This window comes from Dipodomys merriami, unplaced genomic scaffold (assembly GCF_024711535.1).
Source record: "Dipodomys merriami isolate MVZ:Mamm:240054 unplaced genomic scaffold, mDipMer1.0.p SCAF_2, whole genome shotgun sequence".
NCBI lineage: Eukaryota > Metazoa > Chordata > Mammalia > Rodentia > Heteromyidae > Dipodomys > Dipodomys merriami.
This window is the reverse complement of record NW_027203381.1, coordinates 18,077,878-18,094,282: the sequence shown is the minus strand read 5'-3', so window position 1 is coordinate 18,094,282 and position 16,405 is coordinate 18,077,878. Positions and strand designations below refer to the sequence as shown.

The 16,405-nt window shown below is 45.1% G+C and overlaps 1 protein-coding gene across 3 annotated transcripts in view; it reads right to left on the bottom strand.

The window, feature by feature from the left end:
• Myo5b (myosin VB) overlaps positions 1 to 16,405 on the bottom strand; it is a 299,803-nt gene that overhangs the window by 164,227 nt on the left and 119,171 nt on the right. For all 3 annotated transcript variants that reach the window (XM_070029165.1, XM_070029168.1, XM_070029169.1), the window contains exons 2-4: positions 13,748 to 13,858; positions 6,154 to 6,325; positions 3,579 to 3,723 (exon numbers count right to left, since the gene is read on the bottom strand). In XM_070029165.1, the coding sequence (XP_069885266.1) occupies positions 3,579 to 3,723; positions 6,154 to 6,325; positions 13,748 to 13,858 (428 nt within the window). The remainder of the gene's footprint in view (positions 1 to 3,578; positions 3,724 to 6,153; positions 6,326 to 13,747; positions 13,859 to 16,405) is intronic.

The window sequence follows — 16,405 nt, the reverse complement described above, 5'->3', positions numbered from 1 at the left end:
TTTGCGGTGGGGGGAGGAGTGTACCACGGGAACGGTGTGGCCAGGCCTTCTGTGGCCTCCTCCTGTGATCCAAGTGGCCATAGCTCACTCTCCCCTGCGCATCCTACCAAATCTTCAGGTCCCAGTTAAAATCCTATCGTTTTCTGGAATCATCTGTAAACACCATCTCCAAACTCCATTGGATGAACACTGGCACAGCTTCTATTTAGACTTCCCGCAGTGAAGCGGGTCAGGCCAGCCTGCTCTCTTCAGACAGGGAGCTAGTTCCTTAACAAATGGGGAAGGGTCTTAAATTCCACTGGGACCATAAGGAGCCCACCAAAGGACTGGCAGTTCATTGTCCCTCAGGAACATCATTTAATGTAAAGGCTGAGGTGGGAACTAAAGCAGGGAAAAGAATGAAACAGAGGGAATTTGGGGTCTTAGACCAAGAGAGAAGAGCAAAAAGTACCGTTAAGCCAGCAGTGGGAGTCAGCCCCTTCCTATGTTCAGAGGACAGAATTCATACACATGATGTGTGCAGTATTTTATTAACGAATGTGATAGTAACAGTTAATCCTTTTCTCTTACTGGCATCTCTGTTTCTCTTCTTCTGGCACTAGTAGTGCTCAGCTCTAAGTCTCAGGAAGGGACAAAGCTCTGTACTAAGCACTGGGTACTGGAGGATCCCGCCTGCAACCTGAGTTATTTGAAAGGTTGAGATTGTGGTTCTCCCCGTCTTCCCAGGTAGAAAAGTTCACTACATTTCATCTCCAAAACAACCAGCAAAAAGCAGGGCTGGGGGGATGGCACAAGTGATAAAATGCTAGCCTAGCAAGAATGAGGCTCTGAATTCAAACCTCAGTGCTTTACATTTAAAAAAAAAAAGCCCCTTATATTTTGACCAAGTCACTCACCCTGGCAACACATCTAGTGTTGAAGACTCTGTATGTGATCCACATAATGGACTCTCCTGAGTCTATTAAAGGAATTAGAATCACTGAGAGGAAGGCCAGCTGTGCTGCTTGACAATAGAACTAATTCAGAGAGCTCTCTCATGAGACCACAAACACTCGGTATAATACTTCTAATGTAGTCCATGAGCAAATACTGCATCAAAACTTCAGCAAATGGTAGCTCATGTCTATAATACCAGCTACTCAGGAGGTTGAAATCTGAAGATTGTGGTTCAAAGCCAGACCTGGTAGAAAAGTCTGTGAGATTCTTATCACCAATTAACCACCAAAGAACCAGAAGTGGTGCTGTGGCTCAAAGTGATAGGATGCTAGCCTTGAACAAAAGAGCTCCAGGGACAGCACCCAGGCCCTGAGTTCAAGCCCCATGATCACCACCACCACCACAAAACATCAGTCAAAGTATTTCAGTACACCCTAGAATTCATTGGGTACAACAAATATGAACCTTGAAACCTTAAAACAAACCCTTAGTAATACAAAAATCCTGGCTCAGTTGGCTAATATCCATACTGCTCAGCCATCAAGTTTACTACCCTTGGTAAGATAGTTTATCACCACCACTGCCTTTGACCCCCACATCCCTCTCTCTCCAGTGGGTGTGAACAAGACCCCAAACCCGCAAAATAACCCAAGTACAGCAGGGCCTGGGGTCAGGTACTGGGGGAGAAGAACATAGGCATCCTGTTAAATGGACCCACAGAGTGAATAAAAACTGGAAGCTAGAAGACTCGTAAACCTATGGAGGACTCAAGATGCCTTTGAAAATGAAAAGAGGAAGGAAAAGAGATGAGAAGAGAGCAGAGGAGAGGAGAGGAGAGGAAGAGAAGAGAACAGAGGGGAGGGAAGGGGAGGGGGAAGGGAAAAGAGGGGAGGGGAAAGGAGGGGAGGGGAGGGGAGGGGAGGGGAGGGGAGGGGAGGGGAGGGGAGGGGAGGGGAGGGGAGGGGAGGGGAGGGGAGGGGAGGGGAGAGGAAGCAGCACTCCAGCTCCAGAGATATCCATGAAAGGACAAGGCCTAGGCAACTGTCATAACTTTAAAAAGGCAGGACGTCTGCACCACCAAGCTAACTTCTGCCCTCATATGAAGCCAATGTGGACTCTCCCAGGAGCCTCCCTTCTCTGCGCCACACACGCGCCCTCCCATTGTCACATGCGACAAGGCAGAGTACACAGAACACACTGCCCCTGCTCCCCACAACCTGCCCAAACCATATGGGTAGACAGGAGGTACCCAGCAGCAAGCCCACTGTGCCGGCTTCTGGCAGCGGACGAATAGGATCTCTGTTATGCAATTAGAGAGGTCGAAGGTGGCATCACTTTAGCTCCCTATTTTAGAGAAGTAAATCAGATCATTATTTATGAACTTTCACAGTTCTCTAAGTACTGCTTAGTTTAAATATATCTTTAGTAGGCTTTATTATTTTACTTGATCAAAGTCTTTCCTCATGGAAACTACAAAGTTTCCATTGGCTAAAAAGTTACTTGGAAATTCCACTGAAGAATGGACTTCCTCCCAAACACTGACTGGCTCCTCTCATTCACCTAAACCGCCCATCTGGTACTAGCTCCACGGAGCTTGCTGGAAGAGGCAGGCAAGGTCCCTCAGAAAGAACACAGCACTTAAGCATTAGCTCACACATGCACTTCGTCTGAACACTGATAAAAACTATCTTCTCCTTCACATCTGAAAAGTTAAAGACCATCACCAAGCCCACTTTCTGCACTTGTCTTTTAGAGCTATAAAAATGGAGGGCTGAGGAAGGAGCTCAGTGAAGCACACTTGCCCACTAGAAAGCACAAGGCTCTGGGTTCAATCCCTAGCATGGCGAGAAACAAATTTCTAGACCAGGCACACTAGTGGTTCACTCCTACAATCACAGCTACTGAGGAGACTGAGTTCTGAGGATCCTGGTTCAAAGCCATCTCTGCAGGAAAGTCTGTGAGACTCTTATCTCCAGGTAACCACCAGAAAAGCTGGATGTGACTCCGGCTCAGGTGACAGAGTGCCAGCCTAAGTGAAAAAGCTAAGTGACAGCACGCAGACCTTGAGATCAAGCCCTAGTACTGACAGAATAGAGAGGGAGAAAGGGAAAGAGAGAGAGAGAGAGAGAGAGAGAGAGAGAGAGAGAGAGAGAGAGAGAGAGAGAGCTAGGGAGAAAGGGAGGGAAAAGGAAGGAGAGGGAGGGAGAGAAACAGCAAGAACATGAGAGAGCCCACAATGTTGCCACTTCAAGAAGTTGTCTTCTAAGTGGAGTCCTCGATGAGTGTATGGAACCAGGCAGGGGTATACAAATGGAGAGGTTATAAAGTGGTTCTATTATGCCAAAAAAGGAGAGAAGAGGGTCAAGAAAGTACTCATCTGAGAGAGATGAAAGACAAGGAATAGACTTTGTTGCTCAAAAAGTGAATTAAATCTATGGAGCCATTGCTCTACAATGCCAGGTTCAAGTTCACAAGAGCAAGTACAGATCTGAAGGGATGAGGCAGGAAACAGGACTGGGCTGCAAGCCATGCTTCCTCCCAGGCTCATCACCTCTCCACGTGATCAGCAGCAGCCAAGGGAAGTAGCAACGTCCTCCCTGCCCCGATTCCCAGGAGCACTCCTGGGCCCAGTCTCTTCTCACCTGGCCATCTGCTTATACGCTTCTTCTGCCACAGCAAAGATGTGAGGGTCCATGTCGCCCATGTTTTGGCCGCTGTAGGCGTAGATGACATCTTGTCCGTAGATTGGCAATTGTTCATAAGGGTTAATGGCAACAAGCACAATTCCTGCAAACAGACAAGGAAGTCTGGTTGGCCTCGGCTTTAGGAACCATTCCCATATGTCAAAGTTAACAAGCTGGGTGTGGAGACTCAACTTTGTGGTAACCTTATTACTTGGGAAACCAAGATCAGGTGATCACAGTTTGAGGCTGGCCCAAAGCAAAGTTCATAAAATTCCATCTCAACTAATTGCTTGGTGCAGTGTACACACCTGTCATCCAAGCTATGGGAGAGGAACAATAGCTGGGTGAGGTGACATTTGCCTGTCATCCCAGTGACAGGACGAAGCCTAAATAGGATGATCAAGTCCAGGTCAGCCCCAGGCATAAAGAAACCATATCTCAGAAACAATCAACACCGTCGAGCGCCATTAGCTCTGTAACGCTGCCTACTCAAGAATCTGAGATCTGAGGGCTGCAGTTTAAAATCAGACTGGTCAGGAAAGACCCTAAGTCTCTATTTCCAACTAACCATCAAATAAAGCTGGACTAGGGCTGGAGGCATGGCTCAAGTAGTAGAATGCCAGCATAAGAAAAAAATAAGTCCATACAAGAGCATGAGGCTCTGGGTTTGCATTCCAGTACTGACACACACAACACAAAAAGGGTTGGTGGATTGTCATTAGAGCGCCTGCCTAGTAAATACAAGGCCCTGAGTACAACCTCTACTCTTGCCCATATAATCCCCCAAAATCTAAACAAGGAGAGGGTAATAGAATGAGTCTTTACCAGTCAACTAAAGACATGATCTGTGTTTCTATGATATTAAGAGAAACGGATACAAATATTCAAGTATGTCTCTGATTATTCTGTACACACACTTACACAAATGTTCAGCAAACCAAGCTCATAAAACAGATACAGCCCAGCATCTGTGGCTCATACTTGTAATCCCAGCTACCTCAGGAGGCCAACCAAGGCAGGAAGTGAGACCTTTATCTCCAATCAATCACCAAAAAGCTGGAAATGGAGCTGTGGATCAAGTGGTAGAGCACTATCGTTGACCAAGAAAGCCAAGGGATAGTACCCAGTCTATCCCAGGTAGTAGACTTAAAAACCTACCTAAAATTTAAATCTGAGAAAGCGTGAAATTGGAATAATAATCAGTAGAGTAAATTTGATCACCAGACACTGTATGCACGTATGGAAATCTCACCATGAAACTTCCTCAAAAAGACAATCTTTGTTAATACCAGTAAATTGAAGGGCTGGGAAGGTGGCTCAGTGGTAGAGCGCTTGCCTTGCATGCATGAGGCCCTGGGTTCAATTCCTTAGCACCACATAAGTAAAAAGAAAAAAGCTGGAAGTGGCACTGTGGCTCAGGTGGTAGAGCGCTAGCCTTGAGCTGAAGAGCTGAGGGACAGCGCCCAGGCCCAGAGTTCAGGCCCACTACTGGACCCCCCAAAAAAAAAGTAACAGAAAATTTATAAAACCAAGATGACTGGGAATGGAACTTTCACAGTATGTGGGTTATCTGAAGTATAACCAATGGTTGGACAGGGAGCACAGTTTATGTCCTCACGTCCAAGACTGGCTCAATCTCTGCCTGTGATTTGGGCACTAGTTTCTCAGTGCCTCGGATGCCGCAGCAAGTGCAATTGCCTGGCATGTCCTCAGGGTAGTGGGAATGACGGAGGGAAGGAACCTCAGAAATATGTCTGCTCTTTTAAAGTTATTATGATACCAGAGTACATATTTCTTCTTCTCTTCTTATGTCTGTATCCCCCCAAAGGATGTAGTGCAAATATGGAATCAAGAGCCAGGCTGATTGAGCAATCAGGGAATCCTAGAATATAATAGAATCCTACATAGACTGGTGAGACAATTTGATAATTGAGAAATTACGAAGAAAAACATCAAATTCGGTCTTTAAGACAAGATAGGAAAATTTGTCTGTGGTCTAAAAGACAATTTTCCCAGGCATCTGGGAAAGAAAAGAAGTTTCAGGAAAAGCAACTATGACAATTTCAGGACTTTTTGCTGTAAGCCTTTGTTAGTGAGCAAAAGCTCAGTAATTCGGTAAGTATTCAAGTACCATGTTTATACATAGGAAACAGAAAGAGAGGAAAGAGGCCCATTCAAGTAGAAACGCAAGCCAGGTACACGTGTGCAGGTGTTCAGTGATGAAGACATGCTTTAGGCAGGACACCAGGATTTGCATAATGTTCTTTTGCAATTCCAAGCAAGAGCTCCACCAGCTGCTCCACTGTGTATGGCCCATTTCTTCCCTATTGAGCTATGATTGTGGACCAGTCAACCCACAGAAACTAAGGCAAGCTAATTAAGCTACTTTCATTGTCTGCAAACATTCGCAGGGGCTCTGATGAGACTTACCCATGAGACTGAAGGCAGGATGCTTAATGGTTTGAGCTAAACAAGTCATCTCAAGATGGTAACCACTTTCAAACACACATAGCCAATAAATGTCTCCACTTACCACAGTAAGTGTAGATATGGTTGGACTCCAGAAAACGGACCTTCAGATTATGCAAAACTGCAGGCTCATGAAGATAGCTGAGGGCGGTGAGGTCGTTTTCTCCCACCAGGATATCTGGATTCCGCAGGAAGGGCAGCTGGTTGCTTTGGACATCTACTGGGTATTCCCGAATCTAAAGAAAAGCAAGCAGCAAACACAAAGAGGTACAGTTCTTATGACAAGTTCAGTCTGTATTCAATATCGTCTTCTTGGCTGGGATCACTATCCTATTTTTGTTTTGTTTTGTTTCAGTATTGGGACTTGAACTCATGGCCTGGGTATTGTCGCCTAGCTTTTTCACTCAGAACTGATGCTCTACGCATTTAGGCCACACCTCCATTTCTGGCTTTTTGGTGGCTAATAGGTGATAAGAATCTCCTGGACTTTTCTGCCGGGGCTGGCATTGAACTGCAATCCTCATAGCTCAGCCTCTTGAGTAGCTAGAATTATAGGTATAAACCACAGGTGCCTTTAAGGAAAGGCAGGTGAACAAGATACCTTTAGTTCTTATAAGACATCAGCCTAGGGGCTGGGAAGGTGGCTCAGTGGTAGAGCGCTTGCCTTGCATGCCTGAGGCCCTGGGTTCGATTCCTCAGCACCACATAAGCAAAAAGAAAAAAGCCAGAAGTGGCGCTGTGGCTCAAGTGGTAGAGTGCTAGCCTTGAGCTGAAGAGCTGAGGGACAGTGCCCAGGCCCAGAGTTCAGGCCCCATGACTGGACAAAAAAAAAAAAAAAAAAGACATCAGCCTAGGTGGAAATTTTGCTAGTGAAATAATCCCAGTATATCACCATAAACGACTAACGTAAGAAATTCAGAAAGCACAAGTAGATTTAAGAGGATTCTACAAGTTTTTAATGAAGAAAATACCTCATGAGTCTTTAATTCCAGTTGCCACAGGAGTATTATTTCTCCCAGCTAAGAGACCTTTCTGGATTGCCCCATCCGCAGGAGTTTATCTCCCTGCAAACCACACATTCCCCCCTCCCCTCTGATTTTCTTTATTATTCTTACAACTGATGAACTGTCCTTTGTAAGTGGCCTCAAGTTGTGCCATTTGCATACATATTGCTCTATAACCTCACTGCAAGCTCGGGGGAAGTAATTTTGCTCTGACCTAATGTATAGGAGGCACTTGGGAGCAGTATTATAGATCTTAAAGGCTAATCTCCGATGCCTGCATCCTTGCTTGGCATAGCATTTAGATGATCTGAGTGCTTGACAGGACACATTCAGAATCCTATACACACACATACACATACATATTTGCAGTTTATTAAAGCTGATGGTATTTAAGCATTTAAGCAGGAGCAGCTTGGTATTTTTAAACATTGAATGGGAGGAACTCTGCGACCAGTCGCCGTGTGTTACCCACGTGTCACATTTCTCACAGTGTTCTTAAGACTCACCTATGGAGCTTGTGAACATAGTTTCCTGAGCCTAATTTATGTGTTAGTTGCTCCAAGGGAGGGCCCGGGAATCTGAAACTTAAAAAATAATCCCAAGGGCTGGGAAGGTGGCTCAGTGGTAGAGCGCTTGCCTTGCATGCATGAGGCCCTTGGTTCAATTCCTCAGCACCACATAAGCAAAAAGAAAAAAGCCGGAAGTGGTGCTATGGCTCAAGTGGTAGAGCGCTAGCCTTGAGCTGAAGAGCTGAGGGACAGCACCCAGGCCCAGAGTTCAAGCCCTATGACCAGACCCCCCCCAAAAAAATATCCCAAGTATCCACATTCTTAAATCCACATTCTATGGATTTAAGAACCACTTACGTTAAAAACATGTGTTAATTGAACCACTGTATAAACTGTTTTAGGAAATGCCATGGACACAGATACAATTTGTTGTGATAACAGTCCATTTTTTGGGAATATAAATGTCATTGCTCCCTACAACCACTATTAGAGGTACCTAAGAATATGCCAGTAAATACCACAGAACCATGGCTGTGGGTGCTAATGTAAGCAGATAAGCGCAATTAACAGATCTAGAAACAAATGCAAGTACATATGGAGAACATGTATGATAGCATTAGAGTTGCAAATAAATGGGTAAAATGAATTTTATGAAGTAATACCAGAAAGAACTAAATGGCCATTTAAGAAACAAAAATATGCCAGTGTTCTACTCTTAAAGTTTAGATTGAGGCAATTTAAAAATAAAGCCAAAATGAAAAATGAGTACTAGATAAGAAAAAATGAAATATTTATGCTAAGTCTTAGAAAGGATGACGCCAAACCAAAACCATTTACGGAACATTCATAAACTTGACTATAAAAAGGAACTTTAAACTGTCATAAATCATGTCATCTAAAAAGTCAAATAGGAGAAGGAGATAAGTATTCTGTATTGCAATGACAGAAATCACCTTATTAAAATCAAGACGAAAACTGACACTCAAACAGGAAGCTGGTCTCAGAACAGAAATCATGGATAAGCAATAAATAGAGGACATAGGAAAAGGATTCAATCTGACCACTAACCACAAAAATGGAAATAAAAGGCTTTAGCACAAGCTGTGTGTGGAGGTGCATGGCTATAATCCCAACCGTAGTGGGTCTGAACAGGACAATCATGGGTTGGAGGCCAGCTTAGGCTACACAGTAAGATGCTGTCTTAACAGAGGGAGAGAGGGTAAAAAAGATTGCAGCACTAATAGTGTTTATTAGATAAAGGTCTAAAGACAGTCAAGACCCTCAACTGGAGGAAGTGTATGGGCAAGAGACTTACTGTTGGTGGGTACATACCAGTACCATGACTCTGGAAGGCAGCAGTAATCTGTATTTAGAATTTTTCCTCAATAGACTAGGAGGCATTGGGCCATTTGAGCCACACTTCCAGCCCTCAAAAAACTGTGTGGTCGCACAGTGTTCTTTTCCAGAATGAGGTATACAGAATCAATTACACTACTTGCAATGACATCTCTCAAAATATCATTGGTTATCTCTGTGGGGTTTTCTTCTGTGTACATGTTTTTTCCCTTGTATATTAGTCAAGGACTTTTTTTTTGCCTGTGAAAAGCTCTATTTACAGTCAACTTTCAGCAGACCAAAATTACAGAAGTGAGAACTTAATTTTTACTAGGTTCCACCTTCTTTTTTTCTTTTCAAGATGTAATTGTAAGCTCTATTTCAACTCACACAACTACTCCCAGTCTCAGACTTGTATGTGTGTGTTACAGTTTGTGGGGTTACATTTCTTCAGTAGTAAAGAGTGATCCAGGGTGAAGGCTCTCAACTTCACCAAACTTCAGGTTTTCATCTGGAAAATGAGGGCATTGATAGTGGCCTCAATAGAGCCTTCCTTGGTAGTCCTTAGAAAAAGCCTGGCCCAGTGCCTGTCACAAAGGGCTCCTACAGGGAAGAGCATATACAGGTTCCCTGCCAGAGCAGCCTGAGGTAGGGCTGCTTCCAAGGCTCTTGGCCTTGAGGTACTCCCAGTACTCCTATTGAGGCCCAACCTTCTAAAGGTTCTGCCACTTCTCAATGCTGCAGGCAGCGGCCAAACCACCAACACACGGACCTTTGTAGGGTACTGAAGATCAAACTTTAGCAGTATTTTCCTGGTACTGGATTAGTGGTGTTGCTGGAACTATATCAGATCTCCCTTCCAAGAGGCATTCAAACTGGCATCCGCTGGAGACATCCCCAACTCTCTCCACCCTCCTCAGCAAGCATCCCAGTGCAGAATGGAGCCCTCCCTTCACTCAGCCCTTTGATTTTCAAGCTGGAAAACTGTGACCTAAGTCCAATGTCTTCACACCTGAGACAGAAACCCTAGCACTCCATCCTTTCTCAGATGAAGCTTCTTTCAGACCTCCTTGAGCACGTAGGGGCAATTGCATAAGCAATTTTGTGAAAACACAGCCACAAGTATGCTACTGGCATTGGTTACAGTATAAGAGATAAGGAATGAAAGACGTAGTACAGCAGAAAAGAGGGGCTGCAAGCTCGGCACGTTGAGCCACAGATTTCTCCATGTGTGGGCATCCAGAGGGAAGAAGACTTAACATTGTTGTTGTTGATGATGACATAGATTGGAATTTAACACTACTACTCATATTCAACATTTATAGCTAATTGTAGCTCCAGAGGGGCTCAACATAGTATATAAGGAACATGTTGCAATATTTAATGGGCCATATTACCCCTAGAAGTGTTTGTCCAGAAGTGTAAGATACTAGGTGAAGATTTTTTTAAAACTCTGTTTACAGGTGCATTCAAAGATGCTGAAAGTGTCTGGTTTACTTAAATATTTTTGGTAAGGATGCAGGTTTACATTCTCTCCACCCAGCCCCACAAATAACTGGGTAAGCTTGGAGACACTAAAACAAATGAAGAATCTTAGCGCTCTGCTCTTCTGTTCATCTATCTTCCTCTTAACCCTGAGTCAGGTCGTGCAAATAGGAAGCAGAGGCCACATTGGTGGCTGCTGGCCACTGTACACCAACTGTAGGCAAACAGAAGGTAGAAAAACAAAACCAGGGAAATCAGGAATCTGCCAGCCACTAGAGGGCAGAGTGGAGCAGTTTGCCAGGGAGGTGTGGCCAAGGGAGACCACATAACCTGCACACAACTCTGAACTAGGCAAAGCTGGGTGTGCCACACTTAACCCAACTTAACATCCCCAGGCGTCTGCTCTGGTTTAAAGGCAGAGCAGTATGCTGAGGATGAGCACACAGATAACTTATACCTAGTATGGCTTTAGATAGAAAATAGGAGACACTAATCCTTTACCCCCAGAATAAGTTACCATGTTCTCATGACCATAAAACATCTTATATTATGGCAGGAGAAATGTCATACACAAAATCACATATGATTCCACTTCTCTGAAGTGCCTAGACCTGTCAAAGTCAGAGACAGAATGTAGAATGGTGGCTGCCAGGGGCTAAGAGTAGGGGTAAAAAAATAAAAAGTAGAGAGCGTTGAATGTGGCAGACTTTCTGTTTTGCAAGATGAAGAGCTCTGTAGAAAAATGATGGTGACACCTGCAAAAGTAGGAAAGCAACAAACTGTCCACCTACAAATGGTTAACATGGTAAATTTTGTGTTTGCATGTTTTACAAGGACATACGTAAACAAGCAAGCAAGAAAGCAAATGCAGGGGAAATATCGTAAGGAGCAGTGAGAATCCTTAACAGAAGGAACAAGTTGGCATTAAGTTGAAGGTCTTGTCACATGACAGTCCAGAACTGGGACTACTGCTTTTTCAGCAGATAATCTGACTTTCCCTTTGTTGCTCTACTGAAACTAACCTGTACATTGGGGGCCTGGGGGACAGGATGAGCGGGGCTAGGAGGCTGCACTGCCAGCCTGATGAATCAAGGATGGTTTTAACTTCAGAGAAGATGCTCTTCAAGAATCCAACGTTAGCCATGCTTCCAGTGATACTCAGAGACAACTCCAGCAAGCATAGCTCATGAGCAACCTGGAAAGACTCAAGCACCCAGTGCTCTCATTGCTGATCTCCAAGCCCAGGATTAGTTCTGACTCCATGCTGACTAGCTGGGGAGGTTGGAGACGGAACCTGGACAGCTGTCTGCATGAGTCATGCAGGGCCACACCCCCCGGCAGCAGGGGAGGCAAGCATCTGCTCTGTTTTAGCAACATGGAAGATCGCTGTTCACTGCCTCCACACAGCTCTCAACAACACCCACCCACTGGAAAAGATCAACTGAAACCAAATCTGTTCCAGTAGAAGACACACCATTCAAGTGGTTGGAATAATTTCATTTTGTTTCTGGTGTGGGATGGGAAGTTATTCAACACGGTCAACAAGATTTCAACTGGTGAGAGTTTTGCTTGTCACCTCAAAACCAAGAGGGACTGGAAAAGCCTGCCTACCAGTTAGGGGACAGTGAAAGAGGACCAGTGTCCTGTCCCAACTCCACCAAGTAACACACTCTTGATACAAAAGAAGCTAATGGTAGGAAATGATCAACAAACAGGTTAGTCACCAATCACCTAGAAAAGAGTAACAAGACTAAAATGCTTCAAAGAATAATAATTTTTTTAAAAAGCAGTAAGAAAGCAAATGGTCTAAGGCTAAAGGACATGGTACAGATTTTTAGTGCACTGGAATTCAGAGGGAGGTAATAATCACACCAACTCAAACCTTTCCTGTTTGGCAGCTCAAACAATCCATCCCAATGCCAATTCTCAGCCCAAAGCCACCAGCTTTGAGTTCCCATTCCACACCCTGCGTGAACTCCCACACGCTCAGCCTGAGGCCACCTGATTGTCCCTTTCTCCATGGGATCCCAGGAGCACCGGCTTCCTTTCGTCACCCCACAGGGCCATGGAGGTGTCAGGCATTGGCACCCACAGGTCTCCCAGAGCGAGACACTTTCAGCTCACTGCAGCCCAACCCTCCAATGACCCAGTCCCTTCTCAAGAAGCCTGGTAGCGGCACAGCCTTGCTTCAGCAGCCAGCTCCTCTGCTGGTCCACCCCATCCTCAGCCACCCGTTCCCCTACCTACGGCAACTGGTCACAACACCCACAACACTTCCATGTCAGTTTCCTTGTCCCCTCTTCATGGAGCTCCCTGAAAAGGCGAGGCCCCAGCTGTCTACCCATCTACTCACAATTTTCCACAGTGAGCCCGTCCAGTACTAAAATACATGAAACGAACCAGTTGAAAAGGCTGGTCACACACAGAAGACACATTAAAAAGGAAAAAGAATATATTTCCCCCCCCTCCCCCATAATTACTACTTTGTATCCTTGGGAGGAAAGCAACCTAAAGGTCAGTGAATCAAAAAGGATGGTCTCAGGCCAGGAGTCGGTGGCTCATGCCTGAAATCCTAGCTATTCAAGAGGCTGAGATCTGAGGATCACAGTTCAAACACAATCTGGGCAGAAAAGTCTGTAAGAATCTTATCTCCAATTAACCACCTGAAAACAAGAAGTAGATCTGTGGCTTAAAGGGGTAGAGTATCTGCCATGAGCAGAAAAGCTCAGAGATGGTACCCAGGCCCTGAGTTCAAGCCTTAGCAGCAGCGCGTGCTCGCGTGCGCGTGTGCGTGCGCACGCGCGCACGCACGCACGCACACACACACACACACACACACACTCTGTGTCTCTCTCTGTCTCTGTCTCTCTCTCTGCTCTCTACACATATAGAGATTCTATTTTCCAAGTACTAGCCTGAAGACTTATGTCTTAACCCCAAATAGTTCTGTACAAGTTCACCCCTGTCAGATGGAGGCAGACAAAAGAAAGAGTGCTTACTTGTCTAGAGTTACAAAGCCAATAATGACTGAGCCAGGATCCCAATGCAAATAGGTCCAGGCTCAAGAGCCCCTATGTCTATGAACTGTTCTTTCCGGTCAATGGCCTCCCACATGTCCCATCGATACAGAAGATTCTTGCCTTAGCCACCAGTGTCTCTCAGTGGGCACTTGTTTCTCATGTGACATCCACAAAGCGGCCTCATGGTCTAGCACACTCACACGCATTATCAACAGCTTCAATGGCCAAGAAGAACATCAGTCCACAAGGAAACACTGCATCCTGATCAGAACAGGTCTCGGTCCCCCACCCTGACCAGCACTTACCGTCTCATCTTCCAATTTGAGCTGGAGGCTCTTCTCTCCTTCTTTATAGTTCTTGGTTAATTCAGCCGAGCGCCATACTTCATCTGGATCAGGGATCCAGACCCTTGTGTACTGAAAAATGAGAAGAGAGGAAGCTTAAATACAAAGTTGGGAAGAAATGGAAAAAAACTTGGAAAAAATTATGTTAAATGAAGTCAGGCCCAATGAGATGAAGGATACATGGCTTCCTCATATGTGGAAGCTGGATTTAGCTTATAAACTTATAAATGCAAGGGTACACAAATTATAACTGAGGTACAAGAATCACACTCAGCTGTTCTAATTCCTCAAAAAGGTGAAGTCAAAGTTCAGCAAAATAAAACACCAGGAAGTGGGTGGAATGGGGGCAAAGGTGGACAGATGAAGAGAACAGAGGAAGAATGCACCCAGAAATCCAAGTACGTAGAGTGAGGAAGGGCTGGGGAGGGGAGGGATGAGTGAGAATGTTGAAAGGGGTGATCAAGATATATCATCTTCATAAACTGCATTGTTAAACGACAACTCCTTTATACAACTCCCTAAAGGTAATTAAAAAAAAAAAAAAAGAAGTAGCTAGCTTTCTAAAACGCACCACTCTTGAGGAAGGGTCTTGTCTCGAGAGGTTTTAAAGCAATGTATTCATATTTTTCCCCTTGTCTCAAGATACAATGTCATCCAATGCTATAGTAGATAAATAACTCATAGGACTGATAAAGAGTGTATCTTGTGGATTTGTAAGACAACATCACAGATCAATGAAATTAAAATTCTGCCAGAGATGCTAGGTGCCAGGGGCTCATGCCTGTAATCCTAGCTACCCAGGAGGCTGAGATCTGAGGACTGTAGTTTGTAGCCAGCCCAGCAGGAAAGTCTGTGAGAGTCTTATATTTCCATCAAAAACTGAAAGCAGAGCTGTGGCTCAAGTAGCAGAACACCAGCCTCCAGTGAAAATGCTAAGGAACAGCGCCTAAGCCTTGAGTTCAAGCCCCAGTACCAGTACGTGTACACACACACACACACACACACACACACACACACACACACACACACACACACACACACACACACACACACACACACACACACACACACGCAGGCATGTGTGCGTACACACAAATTCTGCCACAAAGACTGCTGGGCATATATTTGGGTATATGCACCAGGTCTTTGCACTGTCCTCTTACAAGGTGGTACAAATAGCTACAATCAACAAAAAAGCACAGGCAAAAAGCAAATGTTCACAGTTTCGGAAACTATGCTCTGGTCTTCTGCACTCAGGATTAAAGTCATTTTCCTGCTCAAATAAAAAGTCAAGTCAAAGGCACACTTAAGGATTTTGTGTAGGTAGCCTCCTCAATTTCTTTTGTCCATTGTGGGGCTTGAACTCAGGGCCTAGGTGCTGTCCCTGAGCCTTTTTGCTCAAAGCTAATGCTTTTCTGATGGTTAATTTTTAAGAGTCTCATGGACTTTCCTGCCTAAGCTGGCTTCGAACCATGATCCTCAGATCTCAGCATCCTGAAAAGCTAAGATTACAGGTGTGAGTCACCAGTGCTTGGCTCTTTCTGTACTCTTTGAGCCATAGATATACCCCCAATTCTCCCAGTGGCTATCCTTATTTGCATATGAGCTCATTCAACCTGATCAAGGCCCAGCGGGAAAGAGCATGGCAATGCTTAGTAAATGGTAACTCAGGGAGCGACATGCAGTGATTTGCCCAACGCATTCTCAACTCAGGAATTTTCAGCCCTGGCTGCACGGTAAATCACCTAGGGAGTTTGGAAAATACCAATTCTGGAGTCACTTCAGACCAATTCCATCTGGATGTGGGGTGCTTTGACAGCTCCTGAGGACAGAGAAGCGCGTGCTGCACTGGATGGCCGCTCACTGCACCCCAGTCACACAGATCCCCGCGCTCACCTCATAGGTGAGTACTCTCCACACAGCTTCCACATCTTAGAAGCTATATATTCATGCAACCAACTTTCATGTCATAGAATATTCTTAACCCAGTCTGAACAGAAGGCTCGTTGGCCCAAAGGTCAGCAGAATGTCAGCATAAACCCGCTTCTCACAAAGCACAGGTCAGCTCCAAGCACAAGTCTTGTGTCAGCCAATACCTGGCCACAAGCAGCCAGTTGGCTTTAAAGATACTGTTTATTAAAGATACTGTTTCCTTCTAGGTGGGCACTGTCCTCTTTAAAAACCAAGCCCAACAGCTTGTCTCTAATTCATTACAGAGCCTTCAACATCCTAAGGCAATGGAAGAACATTCTCATCAAGAAAGCAAGCAAATGTCAATGCATTTCTGTCCTTGCCAGCCTCACCTAGAATGGCATCGCTTCCTACCTGCCCCCAGGGACACTACTGTAGCTATCTATATTCCGAACAGATCCGGGCTTTCTTGTAATGTATCTAAGTGCTTCTGAGTGAAAAAGAAGTTCCAGAGGAAAGTTCTTGAACATTCGCCAACAGTTGACAGTCCCCCTCTGCTCAGATGTTGCGCTGACCCTCTCCACAGTCACTTGAACCCACTGCCCACCCAATGCAAGCACCAGTTACGCTTCGGGTCAGTGATGCTTCCCGCCATTCTGTCTCCATGCCCGGCTGTGCTTTCAGGCCTTCCCCATCCAGGCTGCACAC